Source organism: Cataglyphis hispanica, chromosome 18 (genome assembly GCF_021464435.1).
Source record: "Cataglyphis hispanica isolate Lineage 1 chromosome 18, ULB_Chis1_1.0, whole genome shotgun sequence".
Lineage (NCBI taxonomy): Eukaryota > Metazoa > Arthropoda > Insecta > Hymenoptera > Formicidae > Cataglyphis > Cataglyphis hispanica.
The window spans coordinates 4,861,242-4,886,441 of NC_065971.1; the positions used below are offsets into that span (position 1 = coordinate 4,861,242).

The 25,200-nt window shown below is 34.5% G+C and overlaps 4 protein-coding genes across 7 annotated transcripts in view; 2 read left to right on the forward strand and 2 right to left on the reverse strand.

Moving 5' to 3' along the window:
• Positions 1-289: 289 nt before the first annotated feature.
• LOC126856270 (methyltransferase-like protein 25B) lies at positions 290-3,230 on the reverse strand. The gene is made up of 8 exons (XM_050604649.1): positions 3,062-3,230; positions 2,748-2,857; positions 1,984-2,242; positions 1,743-1,891; positions 1,335-1,637; positions 1,103-1,256; positions 928-1,037; positions 290-840 (listed from the first exon to the last, which is right to left on the reverse strand). Exons 1-8 carry the CDS (start codon positions 3,176-3,178, stop codon positions 552-554), a joined length of 1,491 nt encoding a protein of 496 aa, XP_050460606.1. The 5' UTR covers positions 3,179-3,230; the 3' UTR covers positions 290-551.
• Positions 3,231-7,314: 4,084 nt separating this feature from the next.
• Positions 7,315-13,925, forward strand: LOC126856247 (bromodomain-containing protein 4-like). Its single transcript, XM_050604588.1, has 4 exons — positions 7,315-7,760; positions 7,865-8,216; positions 9,444-12,529; positions 13,199-13,925. Exons 2-4 carry the CDS (start codon positions 8,199-8,201, stop codon positions 13,362-13,364), a joined length of 3,270 nt encoding a protein of 1,089 aa, XP_050460545.1. The 5' UTR covers positions 7,315-7,760; positions 7,865-8,198; the 3' UTR covers positions 13,365-13,925.
• Positions 13,926-15,225: 1,300 nt separating this feature from the next.
• On the forward strand, positions 15,226-17,148 carry LOC126856298 (smad nuclear-interacting protein 1). Its single transcript, XM_050604702.1, has 3 exons — positions 15,226-15,389; positions 15,521-16,442; positions 16,754-17,148. Exon 2 carries the CDS (start codon positions 15,534-15,536, stop codon positions 16,440-16,442), a length of 909 nt encoding a protein of 302 aa, XP_050460659.1. The 5' UTR covers positions 15,226-15,389; positions 15,521-15,533; the 3' UTR covers positions 16,754-17,148.
• A 48-nt stretch (positions 17,149-17,196) lies between these two features.
• Positions 17,197-25,200, reverse strand: part of LOC126856234 (proto-oncogene tyrosine-protein kinase ROS-like) — a 33,991-nt gene continuing 25,987 nt past the window's right edge. The window contains exons 14-22 of one of the 4 annotated variants that reach the window (XM_050604556.1): positions 24,516-25,117; positions 23,746-24,399; positions 22,087-23,489; positions 21,486-21,911; positions 21,102-21,325; positions 20,486-20,956; positions 19,881-20,244; positions 19,262-19,315; positions 17,197-18,980 (exon numbers count right to left, since the gene is read on the reverse strand). In XM_050604556.1, the coding sequence (XP_050460513.1) occupies positions 18,100-18,980; positions 19,262-19,315; positions 19,881-20,244; positions 20,486-20,956; positions 21,102-21,325; positions 21,486-21,911; positions 22,087-23,489; positions 23,746-24,399; positions 24,516-25,117 (5,079 nt within the window). In that variant the 3' untranslated portion in view covers positions 17,197-18,099. The remainder of the gene's footprint in view (positions 18,981-19,261; positions 19,316-19,880; positions 20,245-20,485; positions 20,957-21,101; positions 21,326-21,485; positions 21,912-22,086; positions 23,490-23,745; positions 24,400-24,515; positions 25,118-25,200) is intronic. The other 3 variants (XM_050604559.1, XM_050604557.1, XM_050604558.1) reach the window with 3 other exon arrangements.

Sequence of the window (25,200 nt, forward strand, 5' to 3'; positions counted from 1 at the left end):
GTTGCGCGCGCAACTGCCAATAGCTTCGCCGTGTATCGTGTTTCGATTGGTCCACCAGTCGCGCGTACGACTGGTGGACCAATCGCAGCCACGTTTTTATTGGATGCTTGTAACTACAGATTTTCATGAGGAATTGTATTCGAAAATTACGCGGCATATCATACGATTACATTTCTCGAGAGACTAGAATCTAATCTGTTTATTTAACGAGTATGGAATTAGTCGAACGAGTGAAACATCGAGGTTTGTATATTTAGGCGCGAAAGATAAGATCAAATATAAGGTAATCTAATTTTTTAACGCGAATTTTTATTATACATATATACACGATTTTCACGTACAATTACATTTTGATCGAACTTGCGCGAGAAGCATATTTTTATCTTCGAATTAAATTGTGCAAAAAAAAAAAAATTATAAAAAAGATTTAATTATACATAAAATTATGAAAGCATAAAATATTTAATTTAATAAAAAAAAAAACATGCAACCAATGTTTAATATTTAATTTTGCTTTATATTAAAAAACAAAAGGAAAGATTCAGACATAATTAAAAGGGCATTTCGATATTTTTCATTGAGTAGAGTAAAAAGTTTCGAGGGGACAATTTCGCATCAAAGATAGGTTTCAATACCGGAGATAATTGATTTTCTGATAAATATAGAAATCTATCCAATAATACAATAGTTTCTACTAATGGTGCTAACATCGTACGTAATGCGCCGAATATTACAATATGCTGCCATCGATTTAGATAAAATTTTACTTGCGAATCCTGAAAATCTGAATCTTTAGGTCGAAAATGTGCCTCGAAATTTGCAGTTGCAGCTGTGCAATATCTGTAACAATACAAGCACACTTTAATTATTTATAATGATGCATATTTAGTTAGAATAATAACAAACATTATATTCATTTTACTTAACTGTTTAAATGTCATAGATTTTGTCACCTTAACATTTCTCACTTGAGTATGACGTAATTGTTTATCCTGTTTTATTAGAATGGTTTCTAAAACAGCTCTATAAGCATGCACCTAAAACATAGCACAATTTAATGATAACAGCTCTGATATATTTCAGAATATATGATACACTTAACTATTAAATCTTTATAGTTCCCAGTTTTAAGTTTGTCACAGTAACTCTCAATAGCATGGCATGCTACTTCTAATGCTGTATAGGATAACTTGGAATTTGTAAATGATGATAGATATTTACTTAGTGGATATCCATTGAATTCACCCACTGGATATCTAAATATTTAATTTATTATTTAGTACAATCATAAATATCAAAAATATATTATATTCCATGGTACCTCACAGACATACTCTAATGTTAATTTCATATAACAGCATCCGACAATACAAATGAATCTTGTTTCACATTGAGATGTATAAAGTTTCAATAATACAGCGGCAAGGTCTCCACATGGATGTAATCCCACAATTCCAAAACCAGATTTCTTTTCACTTAGATTAAAATCATTGGAAAATATTTTTCTTATATCTTTGATTGTCTTTGATTGATCAGAATTAGTATTTTCTAGTTTAATTGATACATGTTGTGGAAAATTTACTGGTAAATCGGGTAAATATTTAGATAAGGATACTAATAATTCTTTATCCCATTTCCTGCCAATGAAAAATTGTTAAATAAATAATATTGTTAATAAAATCACCATGCAGAAATTATTAAAACTAATTTAAAAAGCTATTAAAAAAAAAACATTAAATTACCCAGCTTGCTGTGACAATTCTGTATCTTGTTCAATGCATATTACACATAAATCATATTTAAATGCCAAGGATCGAGCTAAATGGCCCATTCCTGCTCCAATATCCACAATACATCTTGTATTGGATTCTTGCGCACAATCTGCACATATCTATATAAACAAATTGTTACAGGAAACCTATAAATAATTTATATTTATCGAATTTTTTATATATTACCTTAAAAGAGCTTATTTAACTCTACCTGTGCTATCTGTTGTATCTCATGTCGTTTTTTTATCTTAACATGTTTCAGAAAAAGATTATTATGTTTGTTCAAAGTAACTTGTACATCGTGCGTTCTTTCATTCTTATTTTTCACGATAAAATTTTCCGAATTGCAATCGGATTTTTTTGCTCTGCCGCATCGCAGGATATTTCTATCATTTCGATAATCTCGGTTTAGTTGTAATTGCTTTGTTATCTGTCGAAGCGCAAGCAATGACAGCGGCCATACGCATTTGCTACGAGATAAATTATAATTATATTATCGAATTACATTACGCAGAACAAATAAATTTGAATCCATTGCTCTATTTCTATTAGAAAAATCCTGAAAATTCATTATCCAATAGCCAATGTCCAATAAAGATTATGTTCTGTTTTAAGAATCAATAATGACATAAATTTGAATAAACATATAAAAATATAAATATTTAATCCACAGACTTCTATATATATTAATAATATAATACAGTCTATTTTAATCATATATTTACAAATTTTACAATCTATCGAGCTAAACGCTAAATTCGCATGACATCCAATATCACCAAATTGTCGGACGTATCGATTGGCTATGAATAAAGGATTCTCCGAGTCCCTATCGAGACTCTAGGAATTCTCCATCCAATAATCAATCAACATTTTAGTTTCGGAAATGTAATCCATACCGTAATAAATCATACGCTTCATCAAATATCTCTAGACGCGCGTTATCGACCAAAGTGAGATGTATAGTTGACTTACCACGAGATGTCATTAGCTAACCATTTCCCGAACTCTTCAGGTGGCACAGCTTGCAGAACGATCTTCCAACTATTCGGCAGCTTTTCCCATAATTGTTCCTGAAAGAAATCCTACAAGGCGAATTTTTCCGTTTCACAATATTCGTTTATGAAAGATTTATAAGAAATGAAAGGAGAGACGTGTACAAAATGTATGTATATCATATGTTCACACGACGGTACGTATATATATGCGATTAAGTTCGAGAGTGAAATATCGTCCGGAAAATCAAAATATGGATGAATGCCGAAGATAATCTTTATTGACCTACGTACCACAACATATGAGTCTAACAACCAGCCGTATATATCTAGTACACTGAGGATTTGTTGGATTGTAACGCGAACTTTCGAACAGGCTACACATGTGCACGTAAACACGGGACCAGCCATTGTATTGAGATGGACGCTGAGTTTGTATATCGCGAATGATTCTCATGCGCAGGTTGGCACATTTTTTTAAGTTTACATTGTTTATGTTATCTATTTATTTCTATTTTAAATAATAATTATCCATGCTATTTTTCATATAAATTTATTTTATTTATGGAATTGTGATATAAAAAATATCTGTTTACAATGAATGCTATGTTAAAATCTATATTACTATATATTTTTTTTTCATCTATTGTTTGAAATTTTATTACAAAAAGTCACATTATCTATTATAAAATAAGTGGCTACATGAAATTTATTGTATATGAAATGAAAAAATATAGTATATATATATATATATATATATATATATATATATATATATATATATGAATTTTACATATATATTTAATATTTTTTTATTAATATTAACATTAATATTAATATTTTTATTATTAATATAGCTTATGCTATTAATAGTAAAATTATTTCTATTATTAGTATAGCTTATGTTATTAATGGTAAACAAATTTTAATGTGTATAATCATTTTTCATTATTTATATTTATTTTAATCTTATAAAAATAACGAACAATTTAAAAACTGAGGCTAAGACCTGCTCTCAGTAATAAAAATACATCACTGCTAGCATGAGTGATTTTTAATAATCGAGGAGAAAGTTGATACTAATTATTTATCACGTTCTTTATGATTTATTTAAATTAATAGTGATAAAATACTGAGAGAAATATTTTGAAAATTGCGACAGCATTTTTAATCACTTAAAAAAGATAATGGGAAATGATTTTCTGACAAGGCTACACCGACATCGCAGCGCGTACGAAGTGCAATGCGCTGAAATAGAAAGTGCAGCGAGCATAACATCAATTATAGGCAATTTTTCGTTTCTCAAAGTATGTAATTATATAACGTAGTTATGTATTTTCCGTTTATATATAGTCGTGATACTCATAGATATCTTAAAATTTCTCAGTAAAACTTTTTTTCATCTTAAATTCAATTTAAAAAATTGTCATAAAATTTATTGTTTCATGTAAATATTTTTAGAATTAGAAGTTTTACAAGTATACGTATTATAATACATCGCGTGTCAGTTTCGGTTCGGCACCATTTTTTAATTAGTTCAGATTTGCGCATACATAGCATGCAACGCTTGTAGATTATGAAATAATTTTCTCACGCTGGAAAAGATGAGTGAGAATTTTCCGTAATGAATTAGATCACTGTAGATTAAATTAGATTGTAGAAATGATATATCACTAGTTGGATACCACTAGAATTAAAAATAAACGCAAAAGAACTTTTGTGGTTGAAAATTAATATTATAGTTAAAAAAAAAATATTTATAGTATAATTTAATGCTAAATAATCTATAATATATTCTAATATTAAATAATATTAAACAATCTATATTAGGATATAATGTTAAAATTACTTTTAGCATTAATTTTATTTTTTTTTCTCTCTCTTTCTCTCTCTCTCTTTATTTTCAAATATTTAGTTAAAAATATAATGTGCTACATTTATATTTTAGCGGAAAATGAACTGCTATTTTTTATATAATTGTTAACAACAAGCAAAATATTTTATCTAAAAAGAGAAAAAGGAAGGTAGAAAATTTTTGAAAATAATAATGAACATTATCTTTAAATCACTTTTTTTTCCTTATTAAGGTTTCTAATACAAATTCTTTAGCATGACTGGAATTTTATACATTTACAATAATTGATTATCATTTCCTGTAAAAATATCGTGCGAAATTCTTGAAAAAGTGAGCGTGGAAAAGGTCTCGATCATTAACCGAGCATAGATATCAAGGTCTCATAAAAAATGTCACATTGAATGCAGAATTGATGATGAGAACTATTTTTAGGCTTTGTTTATTAATTATAAGAGTGAACGTTATTCCCGCGGCGTTCCACTTTACGATACTTTCACTCTTCAACAGTTACGTTATTGCTCACATGCAGGTACTGCTCTCGAAGAACTATAATATATGTATAGTTAGCGACTTGTAGGAGGATCGTATCATCTGTTTCATGAGAACTGGGTAAATCAAATTCGCGCAATCCTTTGCCATCATGGTTACGGAGATCGGTCTTGTAATCGCAAAGAGGGAGATGACGTGACACAGAGTCGTTTCGAGAAAATTTCCACGCTCTTCGTGCATGAATATGCGGCTCGATGGCAAGTATAATAATTGCATAGCATAATGTAAGATATGTGTACAACATATAAGATGTAAATATTGGACGATAAATTTTTTAATTCCCGCAATAGCTAATCGAAAAATTTAATTGCATAAAGATAATTGCATTAGTCGTATTGCAGAAAACCAGTTAGAAAGTAACATTTCCGGAAAGCATATATATAATTTTGTCGCTGGATGTTTAGTTTTTGTACATATCTTTAGTAATATCTCGATAAGATATCGTGGATCTATAAGTAAATGCAATCTCGATATAAGATAGATATGAAAGAAATACAATCATATAGTTATATTTAATTTAAATAAACAACTAAATAATATATAATAGTTTTTTTTAATAGTTTTTAAATATTAAATTCATTTTAAATTTTTTTAATAGAAATTTATATAATATTGACCAGTAAATTAGATATTATTTTATTTATATAAATATATATAATAATATCGGGAATTAAAAATAATACATTAATTTTAAAATCAAAAAAAAGTTGGACAGTTACATGACAGTTATATTTGTCATATTTCGAGAGCGGATTTCCTTAAATCACGGAGAAAACAGCTTGCAAGTAGTTAGGATCTTGCTTGGCTCCTATGGTGCCGTAGAAAAGTGATAAATCGTTTTCGCATGCGAGATTATATTCGGTTAGAGAGAAGAGAATGTCCAGCAATGTGATATCGTTTCCCAGCAAAGTGGCTATAAATCAACGTAAAATATTGTTTAGGTTTGCGAATCACTGATCATCTCAGACGGATTCTGTATTTATCGTCTTCAAGTTTGCCGGCAGTTATTCGGACCCTCTTACGCCAACGTATAAGTGAAAGTTAGCAAGTAGGACGCGCGACGTCCAATCTCGATGCCGATGACGTCTGGATGTCCGCCAGAGACTCGAATTGCCACCGCCGGTACCGGACCATCGATTCTGTCGCCGAAAAAATTAATGAATGCCAATATTAAATCACCTAACTCCAATCAGACAAATGGGTTCTTCCGCGGCTTTCGAAATTATACGATACTCTCTCGCCGCAATCCGTCTCTCGTAAGGCTCGTCCCGATTTATTTCCCCTCCGAGCGATCGAAGGCTATCTCTTGAAGAGGTTCAGGAAGACGATAGAAAATCATACCGGTTTTGATGATCTAGAAAAGAATGCGATTGCGCAAGTATGAATGCGAGAATTTTACATCACTTTTGCAGAGTACTTTTGCAATCGAAGGAAGGTTCTCCACCAGGTCATCTTGTTCAATTGCTCCATTGAATCTGCGTCTTTCGTAATGACGAGCACGATTTGTACACAATCTACTATTATCTCTTGCGATTAAACGAGTTACCTCAGATTCTCTCGTATCATATCTGAAAAAATGTTTCATGTAATTTTATAATTTATAGGTCAGATCTGTCAAATGTTGACGTAACAGGATTCTAATAAATAATCTTTTGCGCTATATGCGAAATTTTTTATAAAAGATATGAGAAGAATCTCGGTATGTAATATTATTTTAATCATCATTCTAATCATTGTTGGAAATAAGATATTTATGAAACTGAATATACATATAGCGATATTCCGTCTTTTCTTCACATGCATACTTTCAACACTTATTTTTTATATAAACACAATTATATACGTATATGTATATGTGTGTATATATACATGTATGTATACATATATGTATTATACGTTCATATATAAAAATAAAATTTTGAAAGTACATATTCACACGCGTAAAGAAAAAAAGAAAGAAAGAAAGAGATTGAAATATTACTGTTGTAGAAAATATTCTATAAGAAAAAAAAAGAAAAAACAATTTTTATTCTTGCATTTCTGTAAAATCAAAATTATTTTTGTTTTTAGACAATTCATTTGTAATATGCAACGTACTATTTAAAAGCGTAGATATAATGCAACTATTATTCGAGAGGAGCAAGATCCACAAGGGAAAGTCAATGGCTAAAATACTAATGATAATATAATTGCAGGCACGATTTAATCATCATATCCATCGCAGAGCAAGAATAACAACTGTTAATAATTAATCGTCGATTTGTCAATAATCGAATTTATATATTCTTTTCTGTAGATAAGAATCACATTGAACGGATCGGAAACGATCACGGAAGTCGCAGCTTAGCGTAGATTATCCCATAGGGAAAGTAATCGTGTTCACTCGGATTGAAGGCATAAGAGACTTTACTTAGCGGTTCTTTCACCGAATAGTCCTCGGTACACGCGACCGCGTCGAAGAAAGAAAGAAAGGCAGGTTTCGATTTCGATGGGCCTTGGAGGTCGCGGAAGAGTGTAATGCCATTTAGTATAATCGTCCCCTCCACGCTCCATTGGATGAATTTGAAGAAAGTTGTCGTTGTGAAGAAGGTACACTCCATACCGTGTGCATTTCTATCTCTCTCTCTTTCTCTCTCTGTCTCTTTCTTTTTTTTTCTACCGTCTTTAGTTATGTATGTGTCTACATGCACCAGGAACACAAATACCAATGAGACGTGTGCGCACCGGAGAGGCCCCGGAGAAAGGTGCTGCTCCACCGTCTTCAATATTAGAGAGGAGCTTCTTGAGGAGCGGTGGCTTCAAGGTGGTGGTGGCATCGAGTAGGGAGAAACGGCCCCTGGGCTTGATCTGTCCTCAGTTCCCATGCGAAGCTTCGCTGGATATCGTCCAGCAAGACACGCACAATCGTCTCGAGCAGTGTCATGTCGCGAGTTAGCCATCTCTAACGCAAGAATCGGCCGGTGAAAGAAGTGCGTGACTCTTTCCGCGCGGACCAGACGAGGAAGAGCGACGAAAAACGATTACAACATGCGGTTCGCTAAACTGGTAATTATTATTATAATGGACACGTTTGCGAAGAGGGTGAAGATGGATCCCTTAGACGCAGACCGCTTGTACTTTCATCATAATAAGCGTGTCGCGCGAAATCTCGATACTATCATTTGCAATCAGCGAGCGTATCGACGCTCGTGAAACGGCGAAAGTGCATTAATAAAACTCGCCGGACGCGACCGGCAATGAAATGACCGATAATCTCTGCGCAGATAATTGACCGTTTATAATCGCAGACGTGTTTCATCATCAGTATCGCTTTTTCTTCAGTTAGTTTTGCAGCTTTGAATGTGGCTTTGAAACGTGCGCGCATCTCTTGTTAAAAGAGATACTCGAGGCCTTATTCGAATATGCTAACCAGTGCCGAGAGGCACCGAATTCTCGAGGTGAAACGCGACGCTATACAATCTTGAACTTTGATTCTCTCTTTCTTTCTCCTTCACCCACTTTCCGATTGACTTCAAAAAAATTAATCGACCACATTGAAGCATATCTTATTGCATTCTATATCCTATTACGATTTATATATATATATATATATATATATATATATATATTTTGAAATTGTAAAAAGAATGTTAAATTTAATTATTATATTATATTTTTTAATTAGTTTATTACTTTATTATAAAAAAATTATGAGAATATCATTTAATTTTGTCAATAATTACGTCAATGGAACATTTACAATCTCTGGATAATAAAAGTTTGGGAACCGGATAATTTCAAAGAAATAAGAAATATTCGATATGTCACACAAGTCGGCCTCACCATATCGAGAGCACGATCACAACTGGAAATTGCTTATCAGGCTAACTGTTCCTTGATTCTCGCTAGCATACCAATCGATTCGAGGTCTGTTAAGGTCTTGCGTTTTCTGGTTATTAAACGGGTTACTCGGTTATCAGAACACATAAAGTCTCCCTTCTTTATATTCTTGCTTGCTCTGCTAATCGATTTGAAACGGTGACATCATCGATCTATTAGACTATGTCAATCGACATAAATCAATGTGCTATTTTTCAGAAGATGAATTATTATTAAAAAGATTATTAATGTTTTGTCAGATTTTGTGTAAACTAGTGCTAGAAAAAAAAAACTTATTTCTCCTATATTTGAAATTTTTAAATTTATAAATATTAGTTTTATAAATCAATATGGTCACAGCCACAATTTTATAAAACACTTTGTCGATTACACCGATTCTTTCTTTTCTTTTAGATATTCTTGGGAGCAACACTCCTCGTTGCCGCGGCTTTCGCCAAGGAGGAGAATTCGTCGTCGAAGAACCGCGACAAGCGTCAGCAACTGACCTTCCACTTGCGAAAGGGCGGTCGTCTGCCGCCATATGCGGTGCAGATGGAACCGATAGTGCAATACTCTCAAAGGGATCCCCTGTATAATCCTTTAGCGAGCCCGAAGAGTGACGATCTGTATGAGGAGAGTCCGCTGAGCTATTATCCAACGGAACCTGAGCCGATCATTGAGATTATCATTAAGGAATCTAATGAATCTCTGCCGACTCCGGTACCACCGCCGCCTCCACCTCAGCCACGTCCCACCAAGGAACCTATTCAGGTATTCTATGTAAAGTACGAGAAGAAAAAAGGTTACGGTGATAAGACTCGCGTCGTCTACGATCCACCGATTCCCGCACTAACGCCGGTGAAGGAGCACGAAGAAATTAAACCGGATAATCACGCGTCATATGCTGAAGAACCGACACAAACAGCGACGTTGGCGCCGCTTCCGGAACCATCAACGACTCTGCGCGCTATCATTCGACCCGATAGCGAAGTGTATCACTCTGGCGGTAGTGGCATCCGCGTGACCTTCGGCACCGAGCAAATACCACCAAATAATCACAACAAGCGCAATGATCTGGAGGCGCCCGGAAACAATGCGCGACAGCATACCAGCAAACCGACAGTGTCTCCGGGATCGCCGAAGAGACAGCATGGTCCGTATCAGCCGCTGCAACCACCGCGAGTACCTCCTGCATTTCCGCAACAACGTATTGTTAACTCGTTCCCACCTCAGCAACAAGCGCTGCAACAGCCGCCAACGTTTTTGCAGCAGCAGCAACAACAGCCGCCGACATTCTTGCAACAACAGCAGCAGCAGCAACCGCCGCCGTCACCACCGCCGCCGCCGCCATCGCATCATCAAGCGTTTCCGCCTCAGCAACCTTTGAGAAGTCTGCCACCATCGAGACAGCGGCATCCTATAACGATTCAAGGTTTACCGGAAGTACAACAACGCGCGCCTTTTAACAATTTTGGTCCGCCGCCGCATCGTGTCAACATCAATCACCCACAACAACCCGGATTTCCGCCTACTTTATCAGTGTCGCATCAAAATGTGCACTTGCAGAATCAACCGGCACCACAGAATAACTTTGCGGAACCGCCACAACAACCACCTCAACAATCGCTACCCATTAGATCTGGAGGGTTTAACTCGGAGTCCTCACAACAATCTTTGTCCAGACCAAACAGTTTCAATGTTGAACGTCCACCGCAATCGTTACCTCCATTCAAGCAGCAGGAGTTAGAGAAACAACGATATCACGAACAACGACGACAACAAGAGTTGTTAAAACAACGAGAACATCAACGTCAACATGAACAGCAGCGACATCAAGAACACCAACGTTTTCTGGAACAGCAAAGACAAATCGAGCAACAGAGATTATTAGAGCAGCAAAGGCAGCAGGAACATCAGAGGCAACAAGAGCATCAAAGACTTCAAGAACAGCAGCGATTGCAGGAACAACAACATCTACAGGAACAGCAACGTCTGCAGGAACAACAGCAATTGCAAGAGCTACAACGCTTGCAGGAGCAACACAGGCGGAAACAGGAACAAGAACAGAAGCTTCTTCAAGAACAACAAAATTATCGCGCGCAGTTTAAATATAATCAGCCGCAGCTTCAACAACCGCAACGATCGGCAGGTGAAATTTTTAAAGCTGTCCCGAAACTGGAGCAACATTATGCAATCAGAGAGAATCCGCTTCATCCCGGTCCGTTCCCACCAAATCCCACGGTAGTGCCAACTGCGTTCCCTGAAATTTCTCAGAATCAATTTGTCTCAACGCAATCGCTCAATGTTCTTCACGATCCCCAACAATTCTCCGGAAATCTACCGAATCGTTTCATCTCCGCCGATACTCTTCAACAACAACATCAACAATTAAACGCAAAACATCAAATCTATCAAAATAATCAACAGAGTTTCTTGCAAAATCGTCCGACGCCGCAACAACGACCGCAGATTGCTTCCTCTCAACAGCATTCTATATGGGGTAGTCGGCCGGTATCGCAAAACGATCCTACACAGAAGATCTATGCGACGCCAGTTAGCCCTTCTGAAGAGTTCAATTCGTTGTCGACCGTCAGAACGTTCTTACCCACGACGACGACGACGACGACGACAACGACCACCACTACCACGACTACCACTACCGAAGCACCAACAACTACGCTCTCGCCGAACAAGGCGGCCAAGATCAAGGAAAACATCGCCAACCTGCCAGACGAAGTACCGGATGATATCAGGGAACAGCTACTGAGTTCTGGGATCTTGGGCAATGCCGACATACAGATTCTCGATTACGACAAGATTGGCGACATACCGATCGAGAAACTACCGCCGGAAGCACTGGCGAATTTCTATGGCGCCGGAGGCGGTACGGCAATTGCCGCTGGCAGCGAGCCTGTGCCAGCGATCGCTAAGAGGCCGGTAACGAAAACAACGCAGCGTATAGTGAGCCAAGAGGACTCGCCGTCGAAGAAGGCCGTTACCGTCGATGGCTCAACTAAATTCGAACAGGCTACCTTGCGACCCGGCGGCGTTGAGATGAAAGTAGTACGCTTTGATCCGAATACGGAGCAAGGCCGGGCGGTAGCGGAGCAGCACATACGAGACGATGCGACCCGACTCGAGCCAGTGACCGTGGGAGCGGACGGAGACCCCGTTCAATACAATCGTTACCTACCACTTAAAGTGAGCGGTGCGTCCTTTCCGATACCGGACGTGCCAGAGCTCAACGGCCGTAGGATCTCGAGCGTGGTGGTGTTAGCACCTGTCGACTACAACTTTCTCGGCAGCGAGGAGAAGGAGATCACGGATTCACAGCGACGCGGCAGAGAGGCCAATGGCGATGTGCAGCCGGTTAGATTTCTCGCCGGTGACACCCTCAAGCAGCTCGTGAAAAAGCCCACCGCGGAAAACTACAAGAAATGGCTCGAACATGAGAGTCACACCGAACCACAGAAGCAGTCGGTCGTGCTCCTTGTGACTATGTGAGTATTGATTATCTTAACGAGCATTACGTAGATTGTTACATAATTTGTTTTTCATTAATGCTTCAAAATACTTTTTATGTTGATTAGATCTGTTGCATGAAATTTTCATTATATTAATATAAGTATTAAGCAGTGACTGTTTTTTTCGTGATATTTTCTGAAAAATTTATTTATTGCATTATTTTATATTAGATAGAGATTTATAATATGGCATACAAAATTGGTCTTACATATTTTTAAATTTATTAGAATCATTATTGATTAAAATATATAAACTTTTTTTCTATTTCTTTAATGTGTGTATATTATTAAATATTCTCTAATTTAATAAATATTTTTATACTTGTTATTAGTTTTTATTTTGTTGATTTGTTATCCATTTACCATTAGTTACTAAATTTTTATTAAATTCTTTACTATTTCTGAAATTTTATAATTTTGTATTAAGGCTTCACGATCTCTTTCGTAATTTTGTCTTTTCATTCTTATGTTATACATGTGTATTATAGACATTTATTTCACTGCAAGTTTTTAACATGTACTACTAACACATGTATGATTCTCTCATCGTATATTATTATCGATAGTTTGTCGATCCTACGAATCTACTTGAAAGTCAAGGAATTTGCTAGTGCCTACGCGCTTTCACTCACCGCGATTTTTCAGGCCGAGAGACGGCGGCGATCAGGGTGACAAGGAAATCTTCATGTATGATGTGACCTCTAGATCCGTCAGCAAACTAGCCGGTGATCTTTCGACAGCTTTTGTGGACGCCGCCGAAAGCAATTCTGACGGCACTGACTCTATCGAAAAATCCTTCTCGATATACTAATTTTATTTCAACAAACAGCTTTCCTTTTCAGATGTTTAAAACATAATTTGTGATCGTACGCAGAATGCTTTTCTCTGAAAGAGATTTTTCTAATTTATTATATCCCATTGTGTATGTGTTATTGCATTTTATACTTTATTTCAACTACAAGTTAATTATCTCTTATTGTTCCTGATATAACGATTAATCAAATATTTCAAGTGGTTTAAATAAAATTTAATTTTTTTGTCTCGTTTGTTCTCGTTTTGCAATAATAAGAGAAAGGAGAGTGGGGACCTTTATAAATCTCTATTGATCAGATAGTGATAAATAATAGACGCTAATATAAAATAGTATAAAAGAGGCGGACATATTTTATGAATTATCAGATGCAGCATTTTTATTGCAGTTAAAATAAAAACAGAAGCAGTTGCGAAATGAGATAGAGAGTCGCAGCAAATTATGTACTTAAAACTCATAAATATTCTTGTAGATATCTTAATTATGTATTATTATGTACATAAGAATAATTTTGTACTTTTTTATACAAAATAAAATGCAGTATCTTGCTGTTTGCACATGTATGTGTATTTTTCATAGCTTTTACGTCCCAAGTAGCAAGGTAATGTCAAATGACGTCTTAATTGCGTTTCTAACATAGATAAGATATTTAAAACCGATCATTAAAATGTTATTTGATAGAAATCATCTTGCTTTTGCTACATCTTATTCATCTTGCTATTTGGGATGTGTTCAGTTATACTATATAATATATCTATTGTGTTTAAATATATTTGATGTGCACTTTTAGTAAATGAGCAATACATTCATCATCAATTTGTTTGAATATTTGAGAAATTAAAAAATATATAAACCTGTTGAAAAAAAGTGTTGCGCTTAAGTTTTCACATATACAATGTTAAAATATTTAATCTTGTAATTTTATACATGCACACATTATAATTTTCAATAAAATGTTATAAAATTATAATTAAAATTAATGTTATATTAATATAAAATAACAAATAAAATTAAAATTTTTAGAAAAATATAGTTTATTATTATTGTTATATTATTAATATTATTTATTTTTATAACAAAATTAAATTTACTGTTTAATACTGTTATAATCTTACATAATATTTTTATATTATTTAGAGCCAGCAGGGAAAAAGAATACAAAAAAAGTTTGTCAATACCTAATAGATCCCATGTAATAAATATACAAGCACTAACTAAGGAATTTGAGCGTCGCACTGATGAACTGTAACGAATCCTGGAGACACACTTTATGAAAATGATATGTGTATGTATTACTTAAATTTACTGTAATGGAAGCAAAATTACTGTTTAAAATATTGTTATAATCACGTTACGTAATATTTTTTCATATTATATAGGCGCAGATACAATATAAAAGAAATAGCACAATAATTATTATTTACTTTATGCAAAAAGCATAGAAGAAGACGAAGCAATTTTTTTTTTTTTTAAATATTGTATATATACATTTACTTATAAACTGTAATAAAGTCATTAGTAAATTCTATAGATCTAAGAAAATCATTTTTGAAATTCATTTGAATGAACGAATTAATAATCTATTACTCACTATATTTTATTATGAACTATTTTTTATTATTCAAGTATTTATTAGCGGGAACGATGCAATGACTTATGCAGGGAATTTCAGAACACGGGTCACATCCCTAGACCAATTTTCATAAGTCCATTTTTAATTCCAAGACCATCTTAAATAATGTCTTAAAATTAAAATATTAATGTGGCTCTGTGTTTGGTTCATGACATCTTAAGATTATACTTAAGTCTTAAATATAAAAACCGATCCTAGCATCGGTCCTAGTATCTTTTGTATGGCGCCATCTTAAACTTAAACTATTGTCACAGGTCACAGTATATACTGTGCCATTGTGCAGTCAGGTGCAATACACTGGTATAGAATCGTTAAATCATTTTGGATCATTCTTCTCGGAAGTAACAGTAACAAAAATATTTGTACACCATTGATTTCATCGTAGTTTTTACGTATGTGTAACATGTAACATTGCGATTTGCCATAATTTAATTTTAGCCATTGTAACCGAACAGTTTTGTGGTTAGATTAGGTTATATTGTCGATAGTGACGATTGTCACTAATTTTTTGTTTATTCTAAAGAAACTTGAAAACTATGTCAAATTGGCGGCCAAGTCACAGCAACGGTGCAGAGCGAAGAGAAACATATAAAAATAACAGAGAGGACAGATGTGAGAGGAGTAACGATTCTCATAGAGACAGATCGCAAAGAGATAAAAGCAGAGACAGAGATCACAGAGGTAATAGACGCGATCATTCTAGAAGAGATGATGAGAAGCAGAATGGGAAAAAAAAGTACGAAAGATCGCCAGCAAGAAGAGAAAATAATCACTCTAGACACAGAGAACGCAGTGAAAGGAGTAGAAGTAGAGATAGAAGGGATGACACTGGAAGAAGACACAGTGATCAACATAAGCAAAAGAGAAGTTCAGAAGACATAAAAATTAAAAGAGAATCTTCTGTTGATTGGGGAAAATCGAATGTAAAGACTGAAAAAGAAAAGCCCAACTTTGAAGTATCAGGAAAATTAACAGAGGATATGAATACTGTCAATGGAGTAGTTATAAAATATTCTGAACCGCAAGATGCCAAAAAACCCAAACGGAGATGGAGATTGTATCCCTTCAAAGGCGAGAAAGCATTACCTACATTATACATTCACCGACAGTCAGCATATCTTATGGGTAGAGATCGTAAAGTAGCCGACATACCCTTAGATCATCCCTCGTGTTCCAAGCAACATGCCGCTCTACAATATCGATTAGTTCCCTATCAAAAAGAAGGAGGCATCGAAGGTAGAAGAATACGACCATATATTATTGATTTAGAATCAGCAAATGGAACATTTGTAAATAATGTAAAGTTAGAACCAAGAAGATATCATGAACTATTGGAAAAAGATGTAGTACGATTTGGCTTCAGTACTAGAGAATATGTTTTGTTGCATGAACATAGTAAGGATGATTCAGATGATGATGATGTACCTCTTACAAATGCGACTTAAGTACATAATTTTGCTATTCTATATTATGCTATATTTATTGTATTGTATATTTATATAAGATAGAGTTTATAATATTATAAATTTAAGTAGGCAACATTAAAACTCGTAGTTATTTATTTTAAACATTACTTTGTGGAAAAAAAAAGAAATAAAATATCTGACTTTTTCTCATAAATGATAAAATGTAACAAAATTCAAATTTTAAATTAGTAATGAATTCTCTTTCCTTCTTTCATTTATTATTATATGACTGAACATATTTTTGCTATTAAAACAAATTAAAATATATCTGTGCATTCTCTATTTTTCAGGATCTAATTCTAATAGAGAAAAATGTCTAATGAATATATATGAACACTGATACATAAATCAAATTTATTCACGTGCAGAATCAAGAGAACAAAATATCTATGAGAAGAAAGAACATGTATAGATACAAAGTTCCAAGTTTTTGGAGATCCTTTTATGTATATTAAGTGTTATATACATTGCAGATGTAAGTTAATAGATTTTGAAGGTTCCTGAAAAATATATTAAAAATACAAAATTTAGTAGTAACTCATTTATCTCTTTTGTATTTTATTGTGATTGTTTTATAAATATTTTAAAGGAATTTAAAGAAAAAGAATATATTTTGTAGATAATTTTTGTTGAATTAATTAAAACTCACACTTTTATATATATTTATATATTTACAATTTTTAATTCTGTTCACTTTGACTATATATGTATATATATATATATATACATATCTGAAATCTTCATATATATGTATATAAAGCAAATTGAAATTACAAAAATAGTCGAGCATAATCATTAGTCCATTAGCATAAATTTCGCAAGATTTTATACATTCAAAAACTTATCTTTTCAAAATAAGATTATACACACATACACTTTTATATTATTAAAACTATATAGAAAACTTAACAATTTCTTATATAGCTTTCCATGTTATTCTTTAATTATCAACTATGAAATTTGTACAATGAACAGTGAGGAATTTCGTAAATTATTCAATAAATATATTATTTGAAATGTAGTGATTATTAGATTAAACTATACTTCACATTTATCATCTTTCATTACCATATAATTCTTATATTAAATAACAGGTTCACGATTATATTACTGAAATCGAACGATATCTATTTGTCACAAAACCATCTGCCATAAGTTGCATAACTTTTTGAGTATAAAAGTTTATATATATGTACATTATAATGGCAGTTTAAAGCTATTTAATTCCGTTTTGCAACTTTTTATTTTCTTGACATATAAAATGTTTGGATTTTAATAATATAAGCAGAGTTTTTTAATCTGTTGAATATGCATCATTTAAGGCACTGTGCTAAGAAAAGAAAGGAAAAATTTTTGAGCAAAATCGTATTAGCTGTATCTTTCAACAAATTAATAAAACAAATCCTGAATAAACCTTAGATAAATACGCCTATCATAGAAATTACAAAGAAAAAACGTTATTAAAAATAGTACCTCATAATGATCTAGAATTTATTGTCATGTAATTATTTGTTGTCCCAAGTCGTATAGCTCTATTCATGAGTGTAACTCAGAACATTTAATTATCGACTTACTTGTAAATTCAAAAATATATTATTTATAGGAATCTCATTTTAGATCCGCTACGATCAGCGATTCACGATCCGTTCACTCTGACAGCGTCCACATTTATATTTGTATATGTGACTATGTTATTGCCCTCCTCAACTACAGGCGTCTGTCGCAGCAGATTCAACAACGCGCTATTTATCACGAGTGGTATATTTGCCTTGCCATTCTGCAAGTTCGAGTGAGTCTTTTGGATCTTTGGTAACGTATTTTTTGTCACTGCGCTCTCATTCGAAAGCACTTCTCCACTTCCTGCAACGTTCGCGAGAACGTTAATTTTCAGACATGGAAGGGCTGTCTGCGAATTGATCAAAGAGGAACTAGGACGTGTAGAAGGCGCCAAGCTGTGCGAACTGGAGCTTCTACCCTCGATGCTCGTCTCAGAATCCCTTCGCTCGCTCAAGTCAATTCTGTATTTTCGTCCGTTTAAAGACGAGAAAGAGTCCCTATTCAGTGTCGCCTTTGCAATTGAATTCACTAACTTCGAGCTGTCCAATGTGTTGTATTTTTCTGGTACTCCCGAAAACGATGCATCTTTTGGATCTGGCAAATTCAGACTAGTGATCGATGATCTCTTTTGATATAATTTTCCATCAGATTGCTTTTGTTCTCCTGTAGAATGTTCCTTACATTCCTGTGTGGTCTCAATGGATAAACTGCACTTACGATCTTGATTCGTGCAATTAATCCTGTTTATATTTGCTAAATTCTGATCTGAGATGTGACTCGAACGAGGTACTTCGTAACCACTCGTAGGATTTTCTTTTGAGATATCCTCGTTATCCGCTAATAATTCTAGATACTTTGGAACCTCGCCGGATTGTGGGTTGAGCATGGCATAGTTCGAGTTTTGGAGAAAAGGTTGCATATCTCGGCTTCCTTCGGAGCTACTGGATTTCCAGGAGTTTCCTACAAAATATCGATTACAATTTATAGTAAAGTATATTAGGAAATCTTATGAATTGCAAACTTGTTAAAAAAATTTATTTTTTTATAAAGAAACGAAATAATTCTTTAAATCTTAATATGATCTTGTATCTTATGTATGTGTTACTTATATATTGTTTTGCAAGTTATGCATATGAATTAATTATAATGACAAAAAGAATACGAGCTTGCGGAGAAAAATGAAACTATATTTCTTTTTACCATTAGAATTACAGAGGCAGATGATGTTTATTAAAACCTACCTGAATTGTTATGATTTTGATTCTTGTCAGCAAAGTAAGCCATGTTAGACACGCCTGCAAGCACGAGCCATGCAATGATAAATATGTATTTAAGCAAATAGTAATATTCTAGTACATTTAAGGATTAAAGAAGCACATGATAAAGATATTCTGTTACATGTGATCTGATAATGCCGAATTACCTGAATGTATGAGAAACATGCTTATATTTTTCAACAGGAAATGATGTATAATTAAAATTAATAAGTTTTGTTATCAATTTACATTTTTAATATTTAATTTGTAAAAAATATTTCCATGTAGTCAATTTATCATTTATAATTTGTAAGCTATCATATGTATTACAAAATATTATATGCCTATGTGCTTTGCTTTCATTCGTTGTAACATTTCTGATATCTGTATTTTAAAGAAAAACATTGAACTCTTGTATGTAAATGATACATGTAATCTCATTATAATAGCAAAATGAATGATCCATGAACGCATTAGATATTTTATGTAATGCAGGTGCGAGTAAAAATAACTTGCTTAATATCAGTCAACATTCTACCGATTAGCGAAAATTAATTGCTCCATGCAGTGATATGAGTATGAAAAAGGATTAATGTTAATTTACCTCTGCGGGTTAAATAATGTCCAGTATGCACTGGACTCAATATTGCGTCTTCTATATTGCTTCTCAAGGCGACGATGTTTTCCAGGCAAATCTTAAAGCTTGGTCTAGCGTCCGCTGCGCTCCAGCAACGCATCATCAATTGATGCAACGTCGATGGACAATTGAGGGGTTTCGACAGCCTGCCGCCCGCACGTACGTAATGTAATACTTCGAGATTAGTTCTGGCAGGATAAGGTTGCTGACCCAACGACGTAATTTCCCATATTAGCACGCCAAATGCCCAAACGTCACTTTGTGAAGTAAATATTCCGTCTACCAAGGATTCCGGTGCCATCCAGCGAACAGGTAACAGGCCTTCTCCTTCCTAAAGCATGATTTTTGTCAATTAACATTTTCATCCAAGTTGCTTTTAATTTTTTAAAAAGCATGCACAAGCGTGCTAAAACCGTTCTAGCTTATGTATCTCTTGATTTGTAAAGAAAAAGAAAATAATTATTCTCTTTCTTTTAATATTGTCTAGTATAAAAATGTATGATATTATTTTTATATGAAATTATAAATGAGTAGTCTGTAAAATTATCATTTAAAAAATATTTTGCTTTTACCTTGCGATAATAATCGTTCTTGTAAATATCTCTAGCTAATCCAAAGTCACCAATTTTTACAACACGATTCTCGCGATCCCTCGCTGACACTAAACAATTCCTGCATGCAAGATCTCTGTGCACGAAATGCAATTCTTCTAGATAACGACAGCCTCGCGCAACGTCTTCACACATAGCAAGTAAATCTTGTAGACGCAGAGCGTGCGAATCTGTGGGTTGCAAGGATCGACTTTCTCTCAAATAACTCAACAGATCACCAGCTTCCATTAATTCTAATACGAGTAAGGGAGGATCGGTATCCAAACAAACGCCTAGCAGTCTTAGTACATGCTTATGTCGAAAATGGCTCATAAGTCTCGCTTCTTGCAAAAATTCCGTCTTCTCTTGCGAAGAAGCATCCTTTCGCAACATCTTTATGGCGACGGGCGTTATGCCCGGTCCTTCTAAATCCTTCGCATTTCCCTGAAATACCTAAAAAAATATTCAGAGTTACTTTAAAAAAATTTTATATAATAACGTAATTTTATATATAATTTTTATATATAATAATGTAAATTTTATATATATTATAACAAAGATATATTGCGTAGAGGGAATGTTGAAAATTAAATTTTACCTTTCCGAATGCACCACTGCCTAAAAATTTTGCTAATGTGATTTGTTCTTGTTTGATTTTAGGCAATGCAGAATCATCCGGATCATTTTGCAATGTAGAAGAGTATAATGCATTGGATTGAACGAAGTTCCCGCGAGGTATTTCGCGAAGAGTTGCTAATTCGACATCGGATATTATTGGAGGTAGAACCGTCTTTTTATCTTCTTTGCGTTGTTGGTAAACTGCTGGATAACGTTATGATACATTTGTCTAATATCACGTTGTCAAAATACATAATATATATATTGTTTTCTATCAACATTTTTTTTTTTCCCAGAAATTCCATATATCGTATTTTATCTGAATTAATTTACAATTAAAAACGAGCTACTAAAGTATACTTACGGCAGAAAAAATAGCAGAAGCAGGCTAGCATTATGATAACAATCACTATGGCGCCTAACATTAACGGTAATTGCTGTTGTGTACTTATATTTATTAATCCTCCGGTAGATTCTGTTAGATCAATGATCGAGCTTGATTCACTCCAAGCGCCGAAACCATAAGCATTTTTAGCTCGCACGCGAAATTTTATATATTTCTGATCCATGTCTCCGGTAATTATCCAGTAATTATCCGTTCCGTTATAATATAAATTCCAGTTCTCATCGGCTTCGTTATCTTGTTTGTTATTGTCATCAGTAATTAAGCCTTCCAATCGATACAAAGTTATTTGCGAACCATGAGCTTGTGCAGGTTCCCAATTTAATTGGTATACCGAATTTCGAAGTTTCGTTACCGTAGGTTTTCCAGGAGCGCTCGGGACATCTCCTTTATAAAAGAGAAATATAAATAATATTTCTTTATTTTATTTTAATATACTTATGTTTCTATTTGAAGCTTTATTAATTATTAGCTTTTTCTAGAAAATAAATCTAGAAAATATTCTCGTATCTATAATAAGCATGTTAAATATCTCATTTTATTTTTATCTTTATTTACTTACCTAGCGTTTGAAACGTAAATCTCCCATCAGACGGCCATATAAAGTCTTCCTTGTACGCGGGATATCTTAGTATCAAGCGAAATTTGTACAACGTACGCGGTTGTAAATCTCTTACATGATATATCACTTTGTCTTGTTTCACCTCAAAGCTATCTACGATTTGCCACGTGTCTATCGCAACATCCTTGTACTCCAGTCTGTAATCGACTGTCAGATTGTCACTCGGGATCCAAGAGATGTTTATACTGTTAACGCTGATTCCGCTCACAGTTAAATTGTTCGGTTCCGAGTACATACGAATAGTTTTCGTAAAAGTCTCGTTGTATAAATTGCTGAAGTTGACGGGATACACACGCATGTATACTAGATAGTCCTGGTCAGGCAGAAACGGCTTCAGTATCGTAAAGAATCTGCCATCTTCCGTGCGCTCGAGCTCCTTGATTAGCTGTTCGCCCTTCTGTCGAACCCCGTTTACCAAGAATATCCAGTGCACCTCATAGTGCACAGCCGCACAATTCAATACTTTGGGCGGCAGCCAATAAACCGCCGCAAGGGTTGGCGTCAACTCTTGAACCGTAAAGTTCTCTGGTGCGTCAGGTTTGCCTGGACTAGTCATCAGGATCACATCCTGACCTGATAAGGTAGACAGTTCAAATTGTTTGATGTAAACATTGCTAAGTATCAACTGCAACTTGTACTCCGTAAACGGCTTTAGATTCTGAATCTCGTAATTTCGTCGCTCGTATGTCCGCAGCTCGAAACCTTCGCACTCTTTCAAACAGTGGAGCACGTGAATAATGTACAGCGTGCTGGGTAGACTGTATTTCTCGCAATCGATCTCAGGACTCACCTCCGGGAGATTAACGATGATACTAGTCGCTGTTGCATTTACTTGCTCGATAGTGTATGCTTTTTGGCGAGGTATTAAACATTTTGTTGTAGGATAAGCTTGCAGGGATTTGCCGAAGGCTGTGATGTGACGTACATTAGATAGATAGAGACTCTTTAGTTCCGGTTTGGACATATTTTTCTTGCTCATACGGAAAGGATACTCCTTTTTCATGAAATAGATTCGATTTTCCATTATGTTGGACCAGTAAATATTTATCTTGTCAACCGTAAGAGAAGCGAGAGTTGCTGTTTTGAAGTCTGCACTCAATACGACATTGCACATGCAACCATGAATGTCAGCTACGTTTAAATGCCCTTCCATCGATACCCAGTATATTACCGGTTTCTGTATATTGGTTTTATCAAGCGTCATCCTGGGCATTACCGATGAGCCAAATGGGCAGGTACATGTATTATTTATATTTTTGAAAAATGGTTGTACATTTCCTCCGTCGAGGTCTGATTGCATTATTATACCTCGATCATTCGTCGCTTCGATCCAGTATAAAGATCTAAAAAAGATGTACACATTATATTTTAATGATTTTATAATATTATTTGAATAAAACAACAAAATTCTGTAAGTTTACAATTTTTTATAATTTTGTGTGCAAAATGTTTTGTGATTGCATAATTTATGATATTAGTTACAAAAAAGTTTCTTTAATATTTATATTAAATTAAAAAATAATAATATAATATGTAAATACTTGAATAAAAATGAAACTCAGTTATTGTTGTATTTCAAAGAAATAAAAATCGACGTACCCCAAAGACGGCACTACATCTAAAACAGGAATATATCTTGCTCTTTTTATGATATTATTGTATTTAACTTCGCCAGTTTTCCATATTGTTAAGTCCAGTTTCATGATATTACCACTGCTTTTCCATGGATTGCTACTGTTATATTCGTATTCCGTCCAATACAGATTTCTTGCTACCCAGTCGATGCAGAGGCTGTGCGCGGTATTGTTCAAGCTAAGTATTTTTGTGACGTTGGCTCCGTTGATTTCCGACGTCACTAATTCCTGCATCTCACTAATCCAATAAATATCGTTTTCAATTTCCAGATAATTAACATCTGTGGCGCTATGCCTGGTGAGCGTGTTATTGATCTCTCGATCCAAATCGGATATTCTTACAGCATCCGCGGTAGCGACTAATAACTGAGGCACCGGATTCTCATACGTAGTCGACACGTTAATTACATCTGTGTAAGGACCAGCACCAATTTTGGTATGTGCTCGTACTCGAAAATAATATGTCATGTTGCGTCTTAGATTCCGTACTGTGTACTCCAATGTCCAAGCTGGGATGCTTTGATCGTTGCAAATTTCAATTTCTTCCCGGTCCTCGATGAACCAACATTGTACCATGTATCCTTGAATTACTCCGTTTGTAAACTGAGGTTGATTCCATCTATAAAGAGAATAAGAGATATTTTAACGTTATTGTTTATAATTTAAAAAAAATGCAGATCTTATGTCATTAAATGTAACAAAAAATAAAAGAGTGCAAAATTTCAGATTCTTCACCTAAATATTACGAGACGATCATCCGTCATGAACTCATGGCGGAACTCTTTGTCCACGTATGCTCTAGGAAACGTCGGCTGAGTCGGCACACTCTGTGGCGACCTCAAAATCTTCCGCGTATTATGCGCCGTTTCCCAATAAGTAAAAGCTTTTATAGTAACTTCTAGGACGGAATAAGGGAGGATCTGGTTCGAGTTGTTATATGGTATTGTCGTTTCGATTGTGATCTCCGGATTCGAATTCGTATTAATGTAATCCGCGAACTTTACTTCATAGAAAACCGTGCCATAATTAACGTTTTTCACTGGATCCCACGATATGCTAAAATTCCTCCAAATTCCTTCGACTCTTATGCTATTATAGTCGACAGCATTTGGTGCAACCACTACGGTTTCTGATGTTAAATTCTTTGGGTATTGATGAAGCGCGGGATCCATGACAGCCACCATATGTAAACCGGATAAAGTGATTCCATTGATTACGGCAGTGTTTTGACCGGAGAGATCGCCGATTACCGCATTCGTACCATCCTGCAGCCATAGCAGGTGTTCGGAGAAATAACATAGAGGTCCTTGCACATTTGGATCTTTCAAAGTAGAAACCTTGAAATAAAAATTTATTATTTACATTTATTATTATATTTATTTTTAATTTATTTATGCATATTGATTATTTTTATTAGAAA

Bases quoted from the DNA above. Each gene is read 5' to 3' on its own strand.
- LOC126856298 (XM_050604702.1), top strand. From the start codon at position 15,534: ATGTCAAATTGGCGGCCAAGTCACAGCAACGGTGCAGAGCGAAGAGAA.
- LOC126856247 (XM_050604588.1), top strand. The intron at 12,530-13,198 runs GTGAGTATTGAT...GCGATTTTTCAG, and splicing joins GTCGTGCTCCTTGTGACTAT to GCCGAGAGACGGCGGCGATC.
- LOC126856270 (XM_050604649.1), bottom strand. From the start codon at position 3,178: ATGGCTGGTCCCGTGTTTACGTGCACATGTGTAGCCTGTTCGAAAGTT. The intron at 1,257-1,334 runs GTATGTCTGTGA...TTAAATATTTAG, and splicing joins TATATGAAATTAACATTAGA to ATATCCAGTGGGTGAATTCA. The intron at 1,038-1,102 runs GTTAAGTGTATC...GCTATGTTTTAG, and splicing joins GGAACTATAAAGATTTAATA to GTGCATGCTTATAGAGCTGT.